This window comes from Maylandia zebra, linkage group LG12 (genome assembly GCF_041146795.1).
Source record: "Maylandia zebra isolate NMK-2024a linkage group LG12, Mzebra_GT3a, whole genome shotgun sequence".
Classification (NCBI taxonomy): domain Eukaryota; kingdom Metazoa; phylum Chordata; class Actinopteri; order Cichliformes; family Cichlidae; genus Maylandia; species Maylandia zebra.
This window is the reverse complement of record NC_135178.1, coordinates 33,204,408-33,227,212: the sequence shown is the minus strand read 5'-3', so window position 1 is coordinate 33,227,212 and position 22,805 is coordinate 33,204,408. Positions and strand designations below refer to the sequence as shown.

At 39.8% G+C, this 22,805-nt stretch overlaps 1 protein-coding gene across 32 annotated transcripts in view; it reads left to right on the top strand.

Annotated features, from left to right (window-relative positions):
* The window catches only part of camk2b1 (calcium/calmodulin-dependent protein kinase (CaM kinase) II beta 1), an 80,941-nt gene that overhangs the window by 29,517 nt on the left and 28,619 nt on the right, over positions 1 to 22,805 (top strand). For 10 of the 32 annotated variants that reach the window (XM_076891146.1, XM_023152122.2, XM_076891139.1 and 7 more), the window contains exons 7-14: positions 5,346 to 5,448; positions 5,860 to 5,943; positions 6,110 to 6,204; positions 8,394 to 8,516; positions 8,724 to 8,807; positions 11,010 to 11,052; positions 14,802 to 14,897; positions 22,703 to 22,737. In XM_076891146.1, the coding sequence (XP_076747261.1) occupies positions 5,346 to 5,448; positions 5,860 to 5,943; positions 6,110 to 6,204; positions 8,394 to 8,516; positions 8,724 to 8,807; positions 11,010 to 11,052; positions 14,802 to 14,897; positions 22,703 to 22,737 (663 nt within the window). Of the gene's footprint in view, positions 1 to 2,192; positions 2,266 to 5,345; positions 5,449 to 5,859; positions 5,944 to 6,109; positions 6,205 to 8,393; positions 8,517 to 8,723; positions 8,808 to 11,009; positions 11,053 to 14,801; positions 14,898 to 22,699; positions 22,738 to 22,805 lie in introns of all 32 variants that reach the window. The other 22 variants (XM_004566663.3, XM_076891144.1, XM_004566658.3 and 19 more) reach the window with 4 other exon arrangements.

The window sequence follows — 22,805 nt, the reverse complement described above, 5'->3', positions numbered from 1 at the left end:
AATGTAAGCAGCTGCTTAGTAGGACGTGACACAGGTGAGGTGGTGAAATATAACTCAGGGTTAAATGAATCAGTGACGTTGAAATGCCATACTGCTTTGGAAAGATATCTCTGTCTTACTTGTTTTTCTTTTTTCTCATTTTGCAAGAACTGACAGACAATAGAAATGAAACTTTCTTATTAGAAAATAATCCCCCCGCTAGTTTTAATGCTTTTCAATAATGACTCAATTTTTTTCATTTTGAATGAGAAATCAGGGTTGTTAGTAGAGACAAAAGCCCTTTCCCTTTGCACCCTCAAATACTGGTAACTGAATCTAGTAGATGTTGCATTACATTTCTAATAATACCATTTTTTTTTTTTTTTTATAATAGTAAACCTGGAATTTTGTTTCTCTCCTCAAAAGAATTTCTGTTTAAAAATAAATAAACAAATGAAAGGTGGAAAAACGTTGTCAGTGCACAGGAAGCATATATGCACGGTCACAGCAAAACATTTCCAACAGTACATTTGTGAGTGTGTATTACTGCGGCTCTGCATTAATTCACACCTCACCCTGCTGAGGAATATCATCTAATTTCTGCATACACTCACACCTCGATCGCCCCTCAGCGTCCCTTGTACAGTTTTTGGCTTTATTTTTAGTGTCTGGAGGCTTGCTGACACCAGAATGACTACTCTTGTCAGCATAGGCCAGCTAGACTGGCAGTAGACATGGCATTGATCCCAGACACATCTTGTTATTAATTGCACAATGACTCACTCCTTCCCTTACCTCCTTCATCAACGCTTTCTGTAGCCCCCCTTGGCCAGCCATTTCCTCACACCCCTCTTTCATCACTCAAAGCCTGCTGGCTAGTTCATGGAGGGAGGTGGGGTATTGAGAATCCGCCCTTAGCCAACAGTAAATGTGTTTCTTAGATTGGGTTGTCATCTACCAAGAATAGACCACCTAAGACAAAGATCATAGGCTGTATCCATTGGTTATTTGCAGATTAAACTGACTCAAAGGAGTCTTCTGTTGCATACCTCTGACCTTGCAGTCCACAGAGTCAAACTCATGGCTACAGCCAGCCCCCAAAAACTTCACTAATGAAGGTCAATGATGACGTCTGATATGCTGGAAGGTGTTTGTTTCACAGCCACAGTCGCCACCTAAAACTTAGGTCACCTTTTAAGTGAGAAGCTCACCAGAGATGAGCAAGCCTGAGCAATCCATTTTTTAGTCTTGCAGTCTAAGAAATTAATGTTATAGTAGGTATTATGCCGGGTTCAGCCTATATGATATCAGCCTAGTTATGGCCACAGCACAGGGGCGTCAGTTTGGGTAAAGCGTGAAAAGGGTTGATTATTCAGCAAGACCTGACTGATAGTCAGTCAGTCATTTTGTCTTGTGTAGTGTGTCATAATGGACAAAAAACATTCTTGCATCTGGACACTAGGTTGGTATATGTGTTATGATTGGACATGATGTGATCATGTGACCAGCAACATGTAATTTAAGAAGCTGTTATTGTCTGATGAAGAGCAGGAGTGGTAGATATCATCAGACATTAAAAAAGACTAAATTGGAGTCTTGCAGCATGCATGCTGTTTTTATGGACACTTCAAGATGTCCACTTTTAACTTCTGTGATGTTGACCAAAAGTAGCACAGAGAGATCCACCAGCCATTAAACCATTTATTTATTTTTTCCCAGCTGTGTGTAGCTACACCTGTAAACATCACAAAATGAAAGAGGAAGTGGAATAATGCCAGCTGGCCACTATCACATACACTGTGGCAGTGGTTGCCATTGTCGGTTTACATTCTTTGCTTGGAAATAGCCAGCTCCTCCTTCCTGATGACATCATGCGCAATTTGTAAGAGAGCCAGCATGATCGATAGTGGAGCAGTCTACGGTGTCTCTCGGTCAAACAGATGCAAGACTTTATAATCACCTCAAACAATCACAAATATTGTGTAGTCTGAGCTCGGCATCACATTTGGATCCAGTGGAAATTTGCAAAACTGAACCCTGATTGGCCAGTAAAAGGTCAAAGCAACAGAAGAGCCCTTGCTACCTCTTTTCTAACCCTCTTACCTTCCATAACACCCCCACTCCTCACCTCACACCCTACTCCCTTGGCCTGTGCACGCGAGTGAAGCGCTGCTGAGACTAACATGAGCCCCCTCCTTGGTGTTTGCATGCAGTCATTGCATCCAGCAGATCCTGGAGGCGGTGCTTCACTGCCATCAAATGGGCGTGGTGCACCGGGACCTGAAGGTGAGTAATTAGGATCACCTTGCTGTCCCTTGAGAGTTATATATTCGTGTCGGGGGGGTTGTGGGTGTGTTATTTGTCTGGTCTGGTTTGTCTGATTTATTATTGACAGACTGTCTGTATTATTTGTTGATGTAATGTCGCTTGCAAAGCCTCCTGCCTTCTGATCTAACTGTAAAACATATAGTATTTACTCAGATTTAGGTAAAAGCTTTTGCCCCCAGTCAGCGCTCCAACAGCCCCTTTAGGCTTTGTGGTGATGACTGAGGGACTGTTAAATGCTTTTTCCAGCTTTTGTCTGGCTCTCTTCTGTCGTACGCAGCCTCCAGCTCTCTGCAGTCACCTTCTTGTTGTATAAACATGACTTTCCCTGGTGTAAGAGGATTTTAGACATGCACGCAGGTCACTCCACCTGACCTGCACCTTCTCTCTCTGTAACCTTTTTGGAGCAGGAATTTGTCATTTACACAGCTGTCCCATTTTTATCGATGGATCCATCTAAGTTCTACCAAGAGGATACTTAATCTGATCTCTGGTTCATTTACCAGATAGAGATGGATGTGAACTATTGATTATCAGGCACCCTGTGAGGTTTAGATTGACTTAAACGTGACAGCTCATTTTTTGTAAAGGCCCGTTAATTAACTTGTAGTGTTCTGAAGTTTGCCTGTGTTAGCTGACTGCCAGCTAGTTCAGTCCATTTTAGAGCTGGAAACAGTTAATGCATTTTCACATTGTTCTCACTGCTCTCAGGGATTTTTCTTTTCTCAAGATGCCTTTTAGTTTTCCAAAGCAACACCTTAAATATAAACCATGTGTGAATAAGCATCAGAATAGAAACAAGTCTTTTACCTGTTTGTATTTTGCATTTGCATGCCTTTATGTTGCATCTTGTTTTACGTGATGCACCTCTGCTGTCCAGTAGACCTTTATGCAAATGTCAGGCATTCCAGTAAAGGCGTGTTGTGTTTATCAGAACTGTTGTGGCTCATGTCTTTATTTAGCTGACACACCTATCTGGTTTCACACCCGAGCGTTGGAGAGTGTTTCATGCAGTAGGTCATAGTGTGATGGCTGAGGACAGTCTGAGTCACAAGAACCCTCAAATTGGGAAAATGGGATACAGAAAATGTCGGCAACACACTGTGCACTTTCACGTGTGTGCCCCAAAAACCCATATCTATGTACAGACTGTAAAGCAGATGCTATATAGTGTTTTTGACATCTCAGAAATTAAATGTGTACTGATCCCAAGGCTATATGTCTATGTTGCTGGAAACCTCAGCAACAAAAGTAATGAAGGTAACAGGTCTTATAAGATGCATTAATTAAACTGTATCAAACTTAATTACTTGGGTATATAAGACATAACCTTGTTATTTTACTCTTGGATGACTGTTTTTTATGCTGCTAGTTTTTAAACCATCTATAAGATAAGGGTTTGCGTGTCTAGTGCAAAAAAAATCTGTACATATTAATCTCTTTAAGCATTTATGTCACTGTAAAATGAAATGGGAGCAATTTTCCTTCCACACCAGAGCAACATATTTGAAATGGTGTGCTTTCTTATTAGAGGTCTACATCTGTGCTGCTTTATCTAATGGCAGGAATGCCACAGCATCTCCAGATTCTCTACAGGCAAAGAAATAAAAGGGAGAAGAGAAAGCCTGGAATCATACCATTTAAAACACCCACTCATGACCTGCTCTTCAATACAGATTTTTCTGTCAGCTGTATTCTGTCCTTTTCTGCCCTCCTCAACCAAACCAGTTGCTAGTCATCTGTGTGCTGAGCTGTGTGTAGATGTCCAAGTGTATGTGTGTGCTGAAGAGATGGAAAAGGAAGCTGTGCCTCTGCCAAATGCTGATGGTGATTGCTGCTGTTATGTCTGAACGTTTGGCCTGCTTGTTTTGCATCACATTTATGCACCTTTTTGATGGAAGCGGATGCTTCATCGTGAATTCCGCCCACATCCGTTTTCACGGATTATCTTAGTGCTGCAGTGTTGGCAAGTTCTAACTCCCCATTTACAAAAGAGTAAAGCCTAACGAAGTGGTAGAGCCGGGAGAATGTGATGACACAAGGTAGGCTCAGAGCCTTCGGATTACTGCTTCACTCACTCAGTCGCTCTCTTTTACTTATGGCCTCAAAGACTGTGAAAGAACACTTTCAACAATCTGTGCTTCAAATACACAGTATGCCTCTAAACATATTAGGAGAGGGAACAGATAGAGGAAGGCAGAGGATGTGAAAACGCATGCTGCTGCATTGCAGGGGAGTCAGTGACAGAAATGCAGTCTAAATATATTGTCCTCATTCTCATAAAGTTTAGATTAGTGTTGCTGTCTACTATTTAAGGAAACAACTACAGCGACTAATTGGACGAGCAGAGTAACTTAACAGGTGGAGTTAAACGAACAGAGGGAAGGACTTAACTGTTTCTGTCTCAGATTCAGTGTACAGGTTGGTGCGCAAAGCCTAGTATTATCAAGCCTCTGGTTATCGGCTGAAATAACACAGTATGTCTATGGACGTCAATGGAAAAGTTACTGTATTTCCCACCAGAGTGCTTTATTTGACATTCAAGATTGTCAGTTGCTTTTACGTAGGCACTGATTAAGTGAGATTGAGAGAGATGTAGTGAGTGAAAGTGAAAAAGACAGGGACCAGTGGGGATTGCAGCCCATTATTAGAGCCCTCCTCTGACAGAGAATAATGAGGCTGACTGTATTATCTGGGCCACAGAGATGGAGACTACAGGGCCACAGCTCATCACATGAGCCTGGGACTAAAAAACACTGAAAACCAACAGAGTCACTACAGAAATGTGGACTAACCTTTATTGTATAATTTCCATGCATGTTGTTGAAATAACATCTGTTTCTGTGTGTGCGTGTGTGTGTGTGTGGGCGTGCACGCACTGGAAAAAAGTGAGAAACTGTCCAAACTTTTGCATGCATGCTTAGCTATGTGCCTGCAACTCTTTCTCCCTACTAGGACAGTTTATTTGTTTTGTACCCAATCCTCCATTTCAAAGTCTTAATGCCAATGTTGTTGTTTTTTTGTCCTCTTTCCCTCTTCAGCCAGAGAACCTGCTCCTGGCAAGCAAGTGTAAGAATGCTGCAGTGAAACTGGCCGACTTTGGCCTCGCCATTGAGGTGCAGGGGGATCAGCAGGCCTGGTTCGGTGGGTACAGTCACATCTGCATTTTAACCCATAAGCTATTGATGGGCTCACAGTGACCGCAGTGATAGAAACGTAGACTGGTAATGAAAGATAAATTTAGCTTCCAGTTCTGAAAAAGCCACTGAACAGAGGCATTTGCACAAGTCAGTCTGGCAATATCAAGATTAGTAGTGCTGATACACCCGTACTGATCAGTGAGTGTGTCTGTGGCATTTCTCAAGGAAGAGATTAGCCAGTGCTTCACAATCAACTCATCTTAAATCCTCAAGATTTCAGTCCTGTTTGGACCAATAGGTCATATCTTACTGAAGATTATGTTGCTTCCTATATAAGCTGATCCACAGATAGCACCAACACAGTCTATTGCCTTGAGCATGTCAATCAATTGTTTGGGGGGGGGTTTTTCTGCAGGATTTGCTGGCACACCGGGGTATCTGTCCCCTGAGGTTTTGAGGAAGGAGGCATATGGCAAACCTGTGGACATCTGGGCCTGTGGTGAGTTGTTCAGAGAAATATACACAAGGCACATATGGTATTTCCTAGATGATAAAAACTGAGAAACAAACTGTCTGAAATCCAGTTTCTAACAAAATGTGCATTTTGTGTGTTTGTGTGTGTGTCTGTGTACTTGTTTGTCCATGTGTTTTTGTGTGTGTCTCAGGGGTGATCCTCTACATCCTGCTGGTGGGCTACCCTCCTTTCTGGGACGAGGACCAGCACAAGCTGTACCAGCAGATCAAGGCTGGGGCTTATGATGTGAGTCTCCTCTCCCGCTCTCTCATTTCTCCCTTCCTGCTGTAATGCCCTCCCCTCCCCTCCCACTGCCCTCTTTCCTTTTTGGCTGCTATTACATAACTCAGTCACCTCATTCATATTTCAGGGGGTGCAAGGGAATGAGCCTCACCTTAGAACACATGGCATGGAGATCAGATTGAGCTCCATGTCAGACAGAGATAGTGAGAGAGAGAGAGAGAGAGTCTTCCTGAGTCTGGCAGTGATTCTGGGCTCATAGGACACAGTGTTTATGCCTAAACACAACGGGACCTGATGGGTTGAGAATTTCTTAACAAATTGCTTGGGGCTGTGTTGGACTGGCCTTTTGGTATCGTTAAACAACACATCCGCAGGGAGCCTGAGTGGCTGTAATGTTGGATGGACATCTACTGGCAACATCCTGAGGTCATGTGTGGTCAGGGAGCTGGGTTGTTTGTTAGTCCCTCTGTGTTTCTCTGCTCTGCAGATTTCCAACAAAGACATGTAAGCTATAAGTAAAGCTGCTATTTTAACACATCGGGGTGTGTTACATACAAAGTTGCATTTCAGAATTGTAATATATTCTAGATGCACTGCAAGGAGGGTAAGCCACAGAAGTTTCATTGCTGAACAGTCTGGATGTTCACAGTGCTGTGTTGAAGTATTTTAGTGGAAGGTTGACTGGAACAGAAAAGTTTGGATAGGAAAAGGTGCACAAGGATGACCGTAGCCTTGAGGATTTTCACGTAAAGTCAATTCCTCGAAAAAAGAGCTACAGCGGTCACATTTCTTATATCAAGTCTCTTCTGAACCAGAAGTATCTTACCTGGGTTAAAGAGAAGAAGAACCGGGCTGTTGCTCAGTCGTCTAAAGTCCTAATTTCAGATAAAAGTAAATTTAGCATTTTGTTTGAAAATCTTCCATCTGCTGACAAGCTTCATGGAGATGCTGGTTTTCTTATTCAGCAGGACCTGGCACCCCCCCTCAGTCCCAAAAGTATTAACATGACCAAGTTGTTACTGTGTTCAACTGGCCAGCCAACTGGTCTGACCTGAACCCCACAGAGAATCTCTGAAGATGAGGGGAAGGCTGCGATCAAAGCAGCCTTAGTAGTGCCACAGCCTGATTGCTTACATGCCTCGCCGCTTTTATTTATGGTAAAGGAGCTTGAACAAAGTCTTGAGTATATCAGTTAACTAATTAAATTGGACATTTTTGATTTTTTTTTTATCTTAATGAAATGTTTACTGGTGTTTACTGTGCTTTATTTTTTTTATATATTTTTATTTATTTACTTTTATTTACTTTTACTTATTTGTTTGTTTTACTGGTTTTCTGTTATTCACGACCTATAAACTGTAACCATCAGAATGGAAACAAAGAAGGGTTGAAATATTTCACTTTTTTATTGAGTGTCGTATTTATGGAAATGAGGTTTTTTTTTTTTATTTAATAATGAAGAAACTGCACTTTTTCAGTATATTCAAATTTTTGAGCTACACATCTAAGCAGTACAGCAAACACACGTTCACTCTGTCAAACGAGAGAACGAACGTTGGTTCATCTACATGCATTAAATTTTGTAGTCACACTGTAAAAAAGCATGCCTGAAAATTAGAAGATTTGTACATGGTACAGGTGTAATACTTACAGAGACATAACATCAAAGAAAATAACTACATAAAGTCATGATAAAAGGCCAAGGCATAGTTAGATTTGCTATTTAAAATCTACTGACTGCAGCATAGATTTAGGAAGGATGTAAGATTGCCATAAACAGCTGGAAATGAGAAGGTAGTCAGAACCACTAAATGTTTAAAGAAGATGAGCCTGAGCTGAGGAGAGCAGCAGAAAGACAGCTTAGAACAGAGCAGGCATCAGTAACGGCACTTATTAAGACAGAAAGGGGAAGAAAAGAAGAAGCTGGGGTAGAGGTGGGTTGCAAAGCAGCCTACAGTGCTAAGGATATGGTAACTTAGAGAGCCAATTGGATAAATAGAGATAAACACAGATATGTGTTAATTTTCAGATGGTGATTATGAAGGATGATTTTGCTCCCCTTATGTGAGGTGTTTAGATGAAGATAGGCAGCAGGTGTAATATGAAAATATGTTTTAATCCATTTAAAGACTATCTAAGGACATTCTATATCCTCTCTGTGAATGTGAGATTTATGTTTTCTCTGCCTCTAGTTCCCATCCCCAGAGTGGGACACAGTCACCCCAGAGGCCAAAAACCTGATCAACCAGATGCTGACGATCAACCCAGCCAAGAGGATCACTGCTCAAGAGGCCCTCAAGCACCCATGGGTCTGCGTAAGTGTCCTCTGCTTGATAGACAAGCAGACAAAAGTTATTTGTACACATCTGGAGTACACTACTGGGTGCCTTAAATGTAAATCTAAAGAAGGCAGACAATGTTCTTTTTATCTTTTTCTTCTCCCTAAATATAATTCTGTATTTGTCACCCTCTTCCTCTACCCACCCCACTCCTCTTCTTCCGTCTCTTCTTCCTTTTCTCAGCAACGATCCACAGTGGCATCTATGATGCACAGACAGGAGACCGTGGAGTGCCTGAAGAAATTCAATGCCAGGAGGAAACTCAAGGTCTGTTCGCATACTCACCCTATTACACTTCTTCCCCTTCTGCTCTAATAAGCTCTCAGTCCTTCTGCTGCTGTCCTCACTCACTTTTATTACCCCATTACTTTAGGGTTCACCAAAGTGATTCAAGAAAACATAAGTGGGTTTAATTGGCCTGCAGTATAAAATATAGCATTTGCTTCATCTATATGATATTTACATATGCAAAGTCATTTCAAATTTAGATTCAGTGTTATGCATGGTTTCCCTTTTACACTGATTTATTGCTTAGATTTTGTGTGGACGTAACAGCTTAGCCATTGGAGCATGACACTGTTACCCTGCTGCTTTTGGCCACTCTTGGCATGGCTTAAATACCAGCACATGGCAAGCTGAAGTGCAGGTGGCTGCAGGCAAATGTTGCACCATTCAACTAACATGCCAACAGCGTCAAACAATTGTCTCAGGCTTTTCACATTTAAAGTCAAGTGGCAAGGTTAGATGTTTTGCTACATAGTGAACAGAAACTGCAAAACACAACAAAAAATATAAGAAAATCAAAGCATGCACAGTATGAAAAGAGGACAAAATGTGCAGACAATCAATCTGTGATTTAGTGCATTTAAATAAAAACGAACACAATAACAAATTTTAATTGAATAAATCCAATTCCAGGTTTATGCTAAAATTTAGCATACTATGATTAACTTATGGTCTTCTGGATACTTCCTAAAGCAGGGACATGTTTTATGTGTTAGTGGTCAATAGAAAAAATCTACAATAACCTTTCTGCACACACCGTCTCAAGTCAAACCAATCTACTGTTTTTAGCTTTTAGAAACTCTAGTCCATGACAGGAGGCCAATTGCAAAGAGTTGATATCCAGATTTAACAAGTCCACACAGGAAATAAGAAGGGAGGCCCAAAGCTGATGCATTTCAAGCTGAGAGTGGGTTTTAAATTGTGTGTCGAGCCAAAATTCAAAATTGACTTCTTTTTAGTGTGCATTGTCTGGTGAGAGGCTAAAAAACTGAGAGTGAGAGAGTGGAGAGCATCAAGAGGAGGGCTGTTTATTTTCAAGCTTTTTTGTGTGTACTTTGTTTTTTAAGTCTTTTTTTTCTAGATTTTACTCTAGTGTAGCTTTAATTTTTTGTAATATGTTGCATAAAATCATTTAGAGATGCAAAAATCTCCTAGACATTTACTGCCTGTTCTTTTCTCTTTAATTCTGAATTTGAGCTGGATGTTTCAGATGTGGACTTCATATCTATTTCTGACCTTTTAGACATTTGTTACTGCCACTCTATTCGCTCTGATTACAGGGAGCGAGAGATGTGTCATGTGTTATCTATTCTGATATTAGGCATATCATCATCCCATCGTCTGTTTGAAATTCCAAACCATTTTTGAAAAGTTTTCGCCTCCAGTTTGAGATGATTTCTCCAGAGAAAAAAAAGTGCTAAGACGAGCTGCTTTCCTCATTGTTCTTTGTTTTTTCTCTCTTCTGTTTTTTTGCTTGTCCTTTGTCTCCTGTCTTTGTATCTCACACATTTTTGTTTGACTAGGACAATACTGCAGAACATTTTCGTGTGCCAGGCTATTATACGGACTCACTTTGCAGTCATGCTGCATTTTATCAAGTAGTTTTTTTGCTGTTGATTTTCATAGCCTGGCCTTGTTGTCAGCGCTTTAGATGTGAGTAGGTCTGAGTGGGTTACATGTGCAGCTTGGTATTCTTTGTTATTGTGGAGGAAAGTTTGTTTTTTTTTCTCTCTCTATAATTTGAATCTTAATTTGGGGTTATATCTTTATTGGTGATGAATTACTGTGTGTATTTTACACTCCACATTTAAGAAATCATTTATAAATCAAACACAAATAGTGGCCTCTTTCAATTGACTTTTACCCCTCAGCTGTAAAAGACTAATGGGGTATTATTGTCACCCTGCTGGGCGGGTGGTGTAGACACCTAATTTTGAGAGACAGGAGGCTGAGGGGTAGCACTGAAAGCTTCCAGTGTGACTTTCACCTGCTGCAAATCAGGATTGTTCCAAATGAAGACAGTTTTATTGATTCAAGCGGCAAATATAACACTTTAATCACCTGAATGTTGGTTAAATGATGGCTGTGACCAATCAATTGCTAGCAGAAGAGGGGAAAAATGGGTTTTAATTTCCATAAAAATACCAAAATCATTAAGTTTATGTCCTTTTGTTTTCTTCTCAGGGGGCCATTCTTACTACCATGCTGGTTTCTCGAAATTTCTCCGGTAAGTGCTTCTTGAATCCTCCATTTTTGTAAACCTACCATTCATATCTGTGAACCAACACCTGCCGGTATTAAAATTTCTAGAAGCAATTTTAACCCTCCTGCCATCCTTTAAAAAACTCACACCCATCACCCTAGGGACCATTCTCAGCCACGCCATAAAAAGACCATATATCCATATTTTATTCCACTTTAAATTAGCCAACCTTGTAAAACTACTTCTCCCTGAAATATTCATGTAAAGTTTTAATTATATTTTCGTTGTTTTAACCCTTCAAATCCCAGTGTTATTACATGAGCGCCCTGTGTTATAAGCCCCAAAAACCAAAAAACGAAACTAAATATTTCCACAAAAAACCAGTTGAAGTAATATGTGATTGTCATTATAAGTAGGCCTTTAGATGGACCAAAGATTGGCACCAACATACATTTTGACCTGCCATTATTTTTTTTGCATTTTTTTTGCAATTTAAAAATTAAAACTTCAAGGCCCTGAGTCTTCATTGACATCCAAGAAAAGAAGAAAAAATAAAATCATATGATGATAATTTGGGGTTGAAAAATAGCGTTTATAATGGAAGTCAATGGGCAGAAAATGGTCCCCAGGGTGATGGGTGTGGGGATTCCTGCTGCTCAGCCATTTTAGGCTGATTTAAGGAATTCACACTGGAATATTAACATTGACAGGTAAAAACTATCCTGTGGCAAGTTTGGTTATATTCCACTGAACACAGTGGAAATGGCAGCCATTTAACACATAGCAGTGGCACAAAAAGGTCCCAAGAAGGCAGGAAGGTTAAATGCAAACTTGTTACAGTCTGTTTGGGACATGCCACTATGTTGGAGGACTCATTCTTTAAAAAGTACTCCACCTAAGAACTTGACTTATCCTGTGTATTCACTATTGATCTCTGGTGCCTTCCACCACACATCTTTTCAGCCACAAACAAATTACTGTGTTTCCCACAGAATTACATTCTGTCTGTGAAAATATAGCCAGAGGATGGGGTGGGGGATCTGGTTAGGGTATGTAAGAAAAAGTAGGCTGTCCTAAAGTCTCTGTTTCAGATGCAAAGCTATTGTAGTAGAGCCTAGGAAGAAAATTGATTGGCAAAAAAAAAACCCTGTAAATTATGCTCTATATACAGTTTGTGACAATTAAATAAAGGACCGATAATTGGCTCGGTCTCCAGTAAATCACTCATTAAGTAGACTAACTCCACCTTAAACTGTATTTGGCGAGCGTAGCTGTAGTTTTGCTCTGCAGCACTGATGAACTGCAATGTAGTGGCACGTGAACTACTCTACTCACTTTGGGTTCTGGTTAGAGTGACCCTACATTAACAGCAGATCCCTGGAGTGGATATATGTCGGTGGAGTTGGAGTGTGTGTGGAGAAAAACCTCTGAAGAGGTAGCTTAACAATATCAAGGGCTGTCACATCAGTGACCTGGTGAGGCTGCCGGTATGGAAATATGAGACAGGCTAAAGCCATTAGTATCTGGTTAGCAATGACAAAACTTTTAAACTGTGAAAGGAAGTGTGAAAAGATTGTCCACTAGTAAATTGGCAGCTGGTGTCATTCTCCCGGACAGGTGAAAAAGAAAACACATTGCTAGTTGTTATTTTATGTCAGTGCAGCCCACTCAAGTAAGGTATTTCTGTGGGAAACTCAGTTTTTATTTCTTACAGTGAGAAAAGCAAAGCAGGTAAAATGAGGCTTTTGATGTTTAAAAAAATGGTGGCATGCACCTGGTAAGCACAGGTAAATGTAAATATTTAATGACAGACTCATTTGTCTCTTTTTCAAGAGTTATATTTTACATAAAGATTAAAGAGCATGCTTTCAGATTCACATTTCCATTTCATTTCGATGCAGCTTCAGTGTTTCCCTTGGTTTTCTTGTGTATGTAGCTGTTAACATGTAATGCAGGATGTTTTTATGAAAAGAGCTGTTTTTATGTGATATTTTTCCAATAATTTCACATTTTAAAACCACATTTAGTCTAATAACAACAGCTGCACATTGTTTCTTCGCTGCTCTCACGTCCCGATGTCCTGAGAATATTTTCACACTCTGTAAATATGAGGTACAACACCTAAGACCATTTCAACCTGACATTACATTAACATTTAATGACAGTTTTTCAGCTACAGGAAGTGAATCACCCACAGCAGAATCTTAAAGTACAGCAACAATAGTTGGAAAATGATTCAGTCATTCTGTGTGTGTCTTTTGCACCACGCTGAACTGGAACAACAAAATGTGGGGAAACACTGAATTGATCCGCAAGCTGTTGATGTCTGTGTACTTGTCTTTGTATTTGTTTATATCTCTGTAATAATAACTTTATTGAAGTTTTACATGATCTTGAATCTGTGCTTTAATTCAAGCAACATGGTGTACTTTAGCACTCCCTCTTCCCCTCCCAAACTTTGGGAAATTAATTTTTCAAACTGAGAACTTTTTTTTTTTTACCTACGATGTATTAAATGCAGTAGATGGTTAAATAGGAACTTACTAGGTTGATTTTTATTGGCACTGTTGTGGTCTATGAAACGGGAGCTCATCTACTGTACAATGACAAAATATTTTGTCATTTACTGTGTATGAACATTCTAGTGCTTTAATGCATTCAGGGTAATCGCTTTGGAAGAATTATACCCACGGAGTCTTCATTCTTGTACAAATGTGTATTTTGCATATATAAATGTGTGTATACGTCTGTCTATAAGCATGCTGCTTTAGTAAACATGACTCACAGCAGCTGATTTAACACTGCAAGCATCGGCATGGGAAGCAGTCTGAATATCCACTAAACAATCAGTCAATTCTTAAATCCCCCCACACATACACACATTGACCCAGGTGTGTGGCCTGCCTGTGCAACCGCTCTCAGAGACCTTTTTTCCTACCATTTTTCCTCTTGTGAGAAAGCAGTACTCAAATATAAGAGTAGGTCAGCAGGTGAATGAGTCAGAGAGAAAATGAGACAGAGTTAAAAAAGTAAAAAGTCAGAGATAGGCTTTCAGAGAAAGATAGCTGTGGCACATTACATCAAGGCAGGATCCAACGTCAGTGCTTTATGCAATGGCTTGCTGTATTTTCAGCATATATTATGAATCATGTGTTACACAAATCAGTTTCAGTGTCTGTGCTGGTACAGAGGTGGTTCTATTTCTCATCACATTTCAATGTGTAACGTACCAAATAAAGATGCTGTCAGGAAAAGATGATGTTTTTTAGTTTAGTTTTAAAAGCACAGACGCTACAAATCTAACACAAACTAACTGCGGCTTGATTCTGCATCATCATTGCCATCATCATCCTAACATTAACACTCTTCTCAGGTATTCTTTGAGACAAATGGCAAGATTTAAAGTGTCCCACATGGAAGTAAAGATTTGTGTCACTGCCTGATGTTTTTCTGTGGATTCTTCTGTCAAAGCAGCGACTCCGTTTATAAAAATGCTTTCAGTGGTCTGTGTATATAAATTAATCCTCCTTCTAAACTAATGAGCCCCCGTGTGTCTCCGCCCCTTTTGTTCCTCACCTGTTATTTCCTTCCCCCACCCTACCTGCCTACCTCCTGTTGTATCCGACTCCTCGTCAATCACCTTCTTACTAAATATCACTCCACCCTTTCTCCATCTTTACCCCTTGTTCCTCTTTCACCCTTTTCTCACATCCCTTTCCTCCTGGCTTTGTAACTCTTTCTTCACGTGTGACTGGGTATTTGACTCTTAACAGTGGGCAGCAGGCAGACCACCGCTCCAGCCTCTGTCACTGCAGCTGCAGCAGCTGTGGCTGCAGCCGCCGGCACCACAGCAGGGCTGGTGGAACAAGGTATCACGGTGGCTCACCCAGGGCATGCCACCCCTCCCACCCTGCCCCTTGTCTGCACCTGTCTTTGACTCTTTGAACTTCTTCTTCTTCTGTTTTCCCTTTACTCAATCTTCTCTGCTACCCCTCCCTCCTTTCCGAGCATGGGAGTTCAGAGCATGATGGCTGACAACATTGCTAACTACACCTCCCCTCATCTCAACAGCTGCAGTATTAGCTATGCTTCCAGCTAACTATTACCGTGTTTTACATACGACAAATGAAAGAAATTTAAGCTTTTTCCTTTTCACATCTATTATGTTAATAATTTTTAATGTGAAAGAGTTTTGCTTCTAAAACATGTCTTTAAAATACTCATTTAGTTTCTTTTTGATAACCTGTTATTGGACATTTATACAAATTAATGACTATTTAATAGATTTTTAATTACAGATACAATATTTGCATATTCTATTTTCAAAAGATTGCAGTACATTTAAAAAATCCTGTCACTTTAAAAATAAGCTGAAGAAGCTGTATAGCAATAATGATATATTTTTACACATAACAATATATTCTTATAAAAATGACTGGAATTTTACAAACTTTAGTAGCACTGACAACACCAAATGTTTCCATATGACACCAAACGTGACATTTTTAAAACCAATTTACAGTCAATGTGCACTATATGCTTTTTTCCCCCAATGTAAAAGAAAGATACCCAACTTTTAATTTAAGCTAAATTAATTAATAAAACAAGGATTTTTACTTACATACAATGTTAAGATTTTTAGTTATAAAAGTTTAATTGGCGAGCGCTTGAGATGCCCCATATCCTTTTCTAGAGGATCCTGAAACACATAACATAGGATCATATTAATACATATTTAAAAATATCATTAGAAATGCACTGACACAAGAACAACTAGCAGAGTAATATTAAAACAAACACATACGTTCTCTCCCACTATACAAACCCACACCTTCTGTGTCTGCTGGTAGTGAAAACGCGTAAGAAATAAAATAAATAGTCCAACATTATGACTAACTCTGTCTACTCCAAGTATGTTAAAAAGAATGAATATAAGGCCTATTTAATGTTTTAATGTAAGTTTCTTTTAATGTAACTGGGAAGTATTAATGGTGATCTGATCTATTGGTTTATACATATGTCTCTTCTTGATGTTAAAAACACCACTAACTTTAAATTTAATTTGGTAAGAAAGACTGAAAACATTTTTGTTTAATGAGAAAACCAGAAATTAATTTCCGCAAGATAACTAAATATTACAGCTTCCGTCTTTTTCAATCTATGTTTAGGCTTTTAAATTTGAAAAGGACATAAAGAGTGGAAGCCCAGCTACTGCTGTCATTTACTATGTCAGCACATCTCTCATCTCCTGTCTGGGATTTGATAGTTGCTTCAGAGCCCATCACTGCTCTGTCATTACCACACACCCCTGTTCATCGTATTATCTTCATCTCTGCACAGAGTCACCGAGCATGGCCCAAACGCACTGCTGTCCTGTCTCTCAGTTTCTCTTTTTTTTCTCCACTCTTTTCCTGCCATCTCAGTTGTGCCATCTCTGTCATCACTCAGTTTTACCCCATTTCCTTTTTCTGTATTCTGGCATTTTTACTTCTCTGGACATTGTTGATTCTTGAGTCATCCAATACTTTTCCACAACTTCACCAGTTTCACTCCCACTTTCCCTGTTTCCTCAAATGTCACATCTTACCTTTCCCCTCACTCCTCACTCTTCTTTCCCTTTCTCTTCTTTTCTCTGTCTGACAATGACACTGGAAAGTTCACCCCTGTAACTTTAAGGATGGAACTGCCTGAGAGCTGTCGGTGAATGCTGCATGGGGCACTGGACTGGTGCATGCGCTGCAACACAAGGGGACTCTGGTGCATGATGAACACTGTAAATGATGCAAGGCTGGGCTTGTTTTCATGAAGTCGAAGCCTTTTAAAGTTGTTTTTTTTTTTAAGATAAGTCCCGTATTAGTACTTATTCAGTAATTGTGTTGTGAACTGAGCTGTAGGTTTTACAGTCCAGTTTCGTATGTAGCTGTATTGCTGTAACATGTAGTCATTGGTCGTTGGACCAATGTTTTAATTGTAAATGTTGGAGCCTTGTTGTTTTACTTTTCAGACTGAATGTAAGGCTTTGTTTTAGACAACCAGATCTAATTAAAGTCTGTTAACTTCAGCTTAATTTTTCAGTGGTGAAACTGAAAAGTGCTTTCCAAAAAAAATGCCTATTTGTAGTCCTGTAAACTAACCAATCACATTTGAGCAATATTTAGTTGCCTGTACATAACAGTCCACGTTGAGAGCAAGAAGTATTTTCCAGAATCCAAAAACAAGAAATCTTGAACCATCTACATCTGCCCTATCCAGGTATCCTGACTAAGAAAAACTCCAAAAACTTTACAAGGCTAAGTTCACGGGTTCCCAGATTGCAGTTGGCACATGCATTTCTGGATAGTTTAGACCAGATAGCAGTAATTGTTTGGCCTAACCTTGGCACATGCTTGCATGATGCTTTGGTCTACATGTGGCCTTGACTCAGGCATTAACTTGTGGCTCCTTTAACTCAGTCACAACTCAACCACATATTGGTTTGTTCTCAGGTGTGCTGTGGTATTTTTTTCCCCCACATCAGACCACAGAAGACTCACCATAACCTATTTCAAGCCCACTATGTGGTGAATCAACACAGTGGTCATGTTTTAAGAAGTTATGCAAGGCAAGACAAAAAAAGACTTCATCGTCTGTCTAAACATATTAAGACAAGAAAATGATAAAACTCTGCAATGGCTGTATCAAGTGGTTCAGGTTGACCTAGCTGCCAAACAGCTGCACATCCAGCTGATGCACAACAACCTAAGCAACTCCTATGAGCTTTATATCTTCCCTCCTGACCAGAGATGGGCAGTAACGCGTTACTTGTAACGCGTTACTGTAATCTGATTACTTTTTTCAAGTAACGAGTAAAGTAAGGGATTACTATTGCAAAATCAGTAATTAGATTACCGTTACTTTCCCGTAGGAACGCTGCGTTACTGCGTTACTAAAACCGTGATTTTTTTTTGCGAGAATGTCTCATGACAGTGACGTAAGCAAGTGCGACGTTGGTGACAGCAGCTGTGTGCAGATCAACAATGGATAATATATCGAGTGCGGGAGAGAGTATGAGCGTGCAGCGTTTAAAGTGTGGAAGTACTGACCTTACTTTGAGTTTGATTCCATAAAAAGTGACAAAAACATTAGCGTCCATCGTGCGTGGGAAGAAAACTTCTTTTTACAGCGAAAAAAACCCCTAAACTTCCGAGCAAGCACCGAGTAGCTACGACGTAATGGGAAACTCACAGAGACACTCGCGCGGATTCTTCAACTGACCGCAGCACACCTGCACCAGGGTAACCCTCCGCCTACCCTGCTCCTGCTTTACAGGTGAAAATAGAGCAAAAGGACCGCTGAGTCTTTGACTTTATTTATTTTCTGCTGTGTTTTACTTGCATCTGTTTGAAAGAGTGAGTGTAAACACAAAAAATATTTTATTTTATGTGCTGGAATGTGTAGAAAATAGGTTTAAATGTTAAACTAATTTATTAAAGTCAGAGAATGTTGCATATAATTAAATGTTTTGCTTGATGCATAAAGTTAAAAGATTAAAACTGATAAAACAAGTTAAAAAAAGAGACTTTTCCATTTGATTACATTTTGTATGATGGATTATGTAGAAAAAGTAGAATTGGGCTGAAAGATCTATCACTTTATCACCTCTTCAGGTTGTAAATCGTGTTTTTAAAAAGTAACTAAGTAACTAAGTAATTAATTACTTTTGAAAATAAGTAATCAGTAAAGTAACGGGATTACTTTTTGGGGGGAGTAATCAGTAATTAGTTACTGATTACTTTTTTCAAGTAACTTGACCAACACTGCTCCTGACAAATGTAACTTAGCTTGTAGCTTCAGCAACCACTTCAAGAAAAATGTCTATCTTACTTCCTCTTTTATTTAAAAGATGTTAAGTCTGTTAAATTGAAATGTAAGCTTAAAAGCCTCCCTTCACAGACCACAGATCACCTAAATTTTTTACCGTATTGTTCCTTGATGCCATTGTGCATCAGGGAATGCTCATAAGCTTCTTATCACTGTACATTTGCTTAGTAGGGTGCCCGTTTATGAACAGCAAAGAACTTCATGTGACAATCTAGCATTGAGCTAAGGAGACAGAAACAGTGGCTGTGTCCTTGTTTCTATAATCTACTGGGACACCACCGTCCTCTCTGTGTCCCTCAGCCTCCACGAGACTCCGATCAAATATTTATAGTGGACTGCCTCTCCATATCAGCCTCACTTTGCCTCACTGGATTACTAGAGGCCTTGTTCTTTTACACGTACTCATACATTAAAAGTACAAGTAAAATCTGCTCAAACTCACTCCAACATCCTGCAGGACAGCAGCGGACAGTCTTTTAATCTGTCCTGGACTGTGTTATATGAAGAAGATATTGAGGGGCTCTTCATTATAGGCATATCTCTCCATTAGCTTATTCCGTTATGTGGGACTTCATGTGAATCAATGCCCATCCCTGCTTTGTTCTTGCAGTGGTCCATCTTGCATGATTTTAATAGAAATTTATTAGTGATGCCTTTGATTTAATCTCTTCCTCCTCTCTCTTCTTGCTTCATGTGTAATTTGTGGCAAGGTAAGGAGCACCCCTTGCTTCTAAACCTTTGGGTTGAACTAAGCTAACGTTGGCTCTTTTCAGATTTCCACAGCTATGCCTGGAACTTAAAGACATTTTTGGAAGATCCAGTTTGACTGAAAAATGTCACTTTGGAAAGCACATTTGAATACCTTCATCACTTCCACTCATGTTCTCCTTACTCTTCCTCTCTGCTCTCATATCCTCTCATTCTCTGCTAAGCCATCAGAGAATACGAGAGAATGAACTTGACACTATTTCTGACCCCATTTCTTCTCCTCAGTAACAACCGGCCTTTGGAAGGAGACTGAGGAAGAACAGCACAACAATTAAACATGCACATTCATGCCTTCCTCACATCCCTCCAGATTACAAAGTGCTTATTTATCACTTCCTATTGCTCCCTTTTTGGCTGCTGAATATGCAAACCTCACTTCAAGCACAATATACTGAATCACTGAGGCAGAAAAGAAAAAATAAGATGTAGTGTGCACACCCTATCTTCCATGTATTTTTCTCTCTTGATCTTTATCTTAATGGCTATTTCAAATGTGCTCTTATAAGGATACAGTTTAAATTTGGCATGGCCTGCAGTGGTCTTTGAAGTGACCGCTCTCTGTTTGGACTTCTGCTCCCCCAAAGAAATCAGCACACAGTCCGAATTCTCATCGACTTGAAGCTTCTGATCACTCAGTGTAGCTGCTTTGGTACATGTTTTGAAATGGAAGTGGGGAAATCAAACAGGAGGTTGATGTTCAGAGGAAGAGGAATAAGGGAGAGAGGGAAGGAAAGAGGAAAAAGCAAAAAGAAAAGAAAAAACAGCCAGACTGCCATAAATAGTGTTTTATGTAACATGGCTGGATACTGATGTGATTGCATCTGATTAGACTTGAAGCTGCACTCAGGCTCTTAGCAAAAAGTCACAGCAAGCATCTATGGAAGTAACACTGAGAGGAATCTGGCTTTTTAACTCCCAGGTGATCACAGCTAGATTATTTACTATAAGATAGGCACACTATGGCAGTGATAATGTAAACATCTTTGTACAAGGTAACCTGTATGAGATCTATGTATAGCACTGACATCTATACTAAAGCAAAACAATATTTCTGAGAATCTTTTTTTTTTTTTTCAAAAACAACCCAATTTAAGCATGTTTAAATATATTTTATTTGCCTTTTGAGAAGGTAGATTTGTGCCTTCTATATCATGCTCTAGCTATTGTCTTCAGGAGTAATTAAACTAACTGAGTTAAGTGTTCACTTTGGTAAATTAAGACACCGCAGACAGAAAATAATGTTCCTATTGTAAAATAATAATGATGATCAAAATAGGAACTCTAGAAGTCATAACTATGCTCTCCTGAAGTCATTTTTCTATCCTTGTGTTGGTGTTTACAGCTGTAAAATACCAACAAGCAAGAAAGTGCATTTTGGTACCAACTTTAAAGCTGTTGAATTGCACTAATTTGCACGTCCAATCTCATCATCTGGTGTCGTGTTAGTGTTAATCCTCTGTCCACATCCCCACAGATGCAGCCACAGGCTCCACTGACCAGCAAGCCAGAGTCTGGCTCTTACTTTGGAGCCCTCTGGGTGAACATGTAGCTATCTAATGCAATCAGACCACCTTACTTTCTGGGCATTAGCAGTGCAGTCACAGTAAATGCCCTGCGGACTGTCTTCTGTTGACTACACGCACTTTCCACTGTTGTAAAGGATTATGGGTATTATGCTCATCAGTGGACTTTTTCTATAGTATCGTTCTTTCTTTCCTGCTTTTCTCCCTCACCCCCTCGTTCATTACCCCTCATTAGAGAGCAGACTGAACACTAATCCTCCTTTGGGCCTCTGTGGAGTTCTTTAAGGCAGGGCTTATTGTTGGGTTTATGGCTGCCGTGTGAGGCAGCCATCTTTACTTTGACTTCCTCATGGCTTCAGGGAGACTTTAGCCTGAGAATTCATGTGAAACAATGCAAATGGAGAGTATTTTTATTTCACTGACAACAGCGTCTTTGTGCCAACTATTCTTAAGACAAACTGATGTGAAAATTCCATATTCGGAAAATTTCTAGTCTGTCTGCTTGTAGCCTGTTTGAGTGGCTCGGGGACTACAGCGGGCTGGCTTATAATTGAAAGGTTGGTAGTTCAATTCCCTGGCTCCTCCGCTTCATATGCCAACTTCTCTTTGGGAGCAATACTGTTCCCAAGGAGACAGTGAGATTTGTGTGGCTGTTTAAAAGCATAGAACTACAGCTACAGCCGCCTGGTTCAACTCAGCTGTTCATCGAAGCGGTCACACCCCAACCCTGAAGCCTTAACAAATGAATGAGTAAAAACAAAACCCAAAAACCTCCCATCAAACAGTTGCTGTCAAGGGGGAAACTATACATAAAGCCCCAAACTGTTTTTTACCAGGCTGTAAGCACATTGTTGACTAATATAATGGTGGGCATTTAACATAAGAGTCAGTGGGGATTGACTGGTATTTAAAGCCAGCCTCAATGACCATCTTTAAGTACTGGTTTTTCTGCACTGGCTTAACTTTTCACCCTGCCACTTTGCAGTTTGACTACCTTGACATTAGTATTACACATCTTTGAGTTGTTGTACATTTGTAGTTCTATGTAAGCCTTATTAAGAAAGGTTGGTTTTAACTTTACTTTTCAGGCAGTCAAAGAATTCAGTTTTACAGGTAAATCCTGTTATGAAATTGGGGGGGGGAAAGATCAAGGCAAGTTGTTTGACTAATAGATGAATCAATATACTCATACTGTATCCATCTGTAGACTCTAGTAAATTCAGGAGGTTGTAGTTGTCTAGCTTTGAGTCATTTTGTAAAAACACTTTTTTTTTTAAGTTCAGTGTGCAAAAGGTTCCCTTTCTCTTTCAGCCTCAGGCAACCTTTACTTATCATTACTCAAAATAGACTATTACTACTAAGGTCAGTAAAGAACATTATTTCAGTCAAATCCAGATTATCTCTGAAGGCTTCAATGTAGGTTAAGGTTGTAGCTCATACCAAGACTCACTGAGAAACATGGAGTTGCTATTGCTCAGCTACACCTTTAACTGGTTGTTTTTCCCTGTTTGTCATTGCAGCAGCCAAGACTTTGCTCAACAAAAAGGCAGATGTCAAGGTAAGGGGCACACTCTTACTTCTCTACCCATCTCCTTCCTTGACTTTTCCTCCTTCCTTACATTTTCT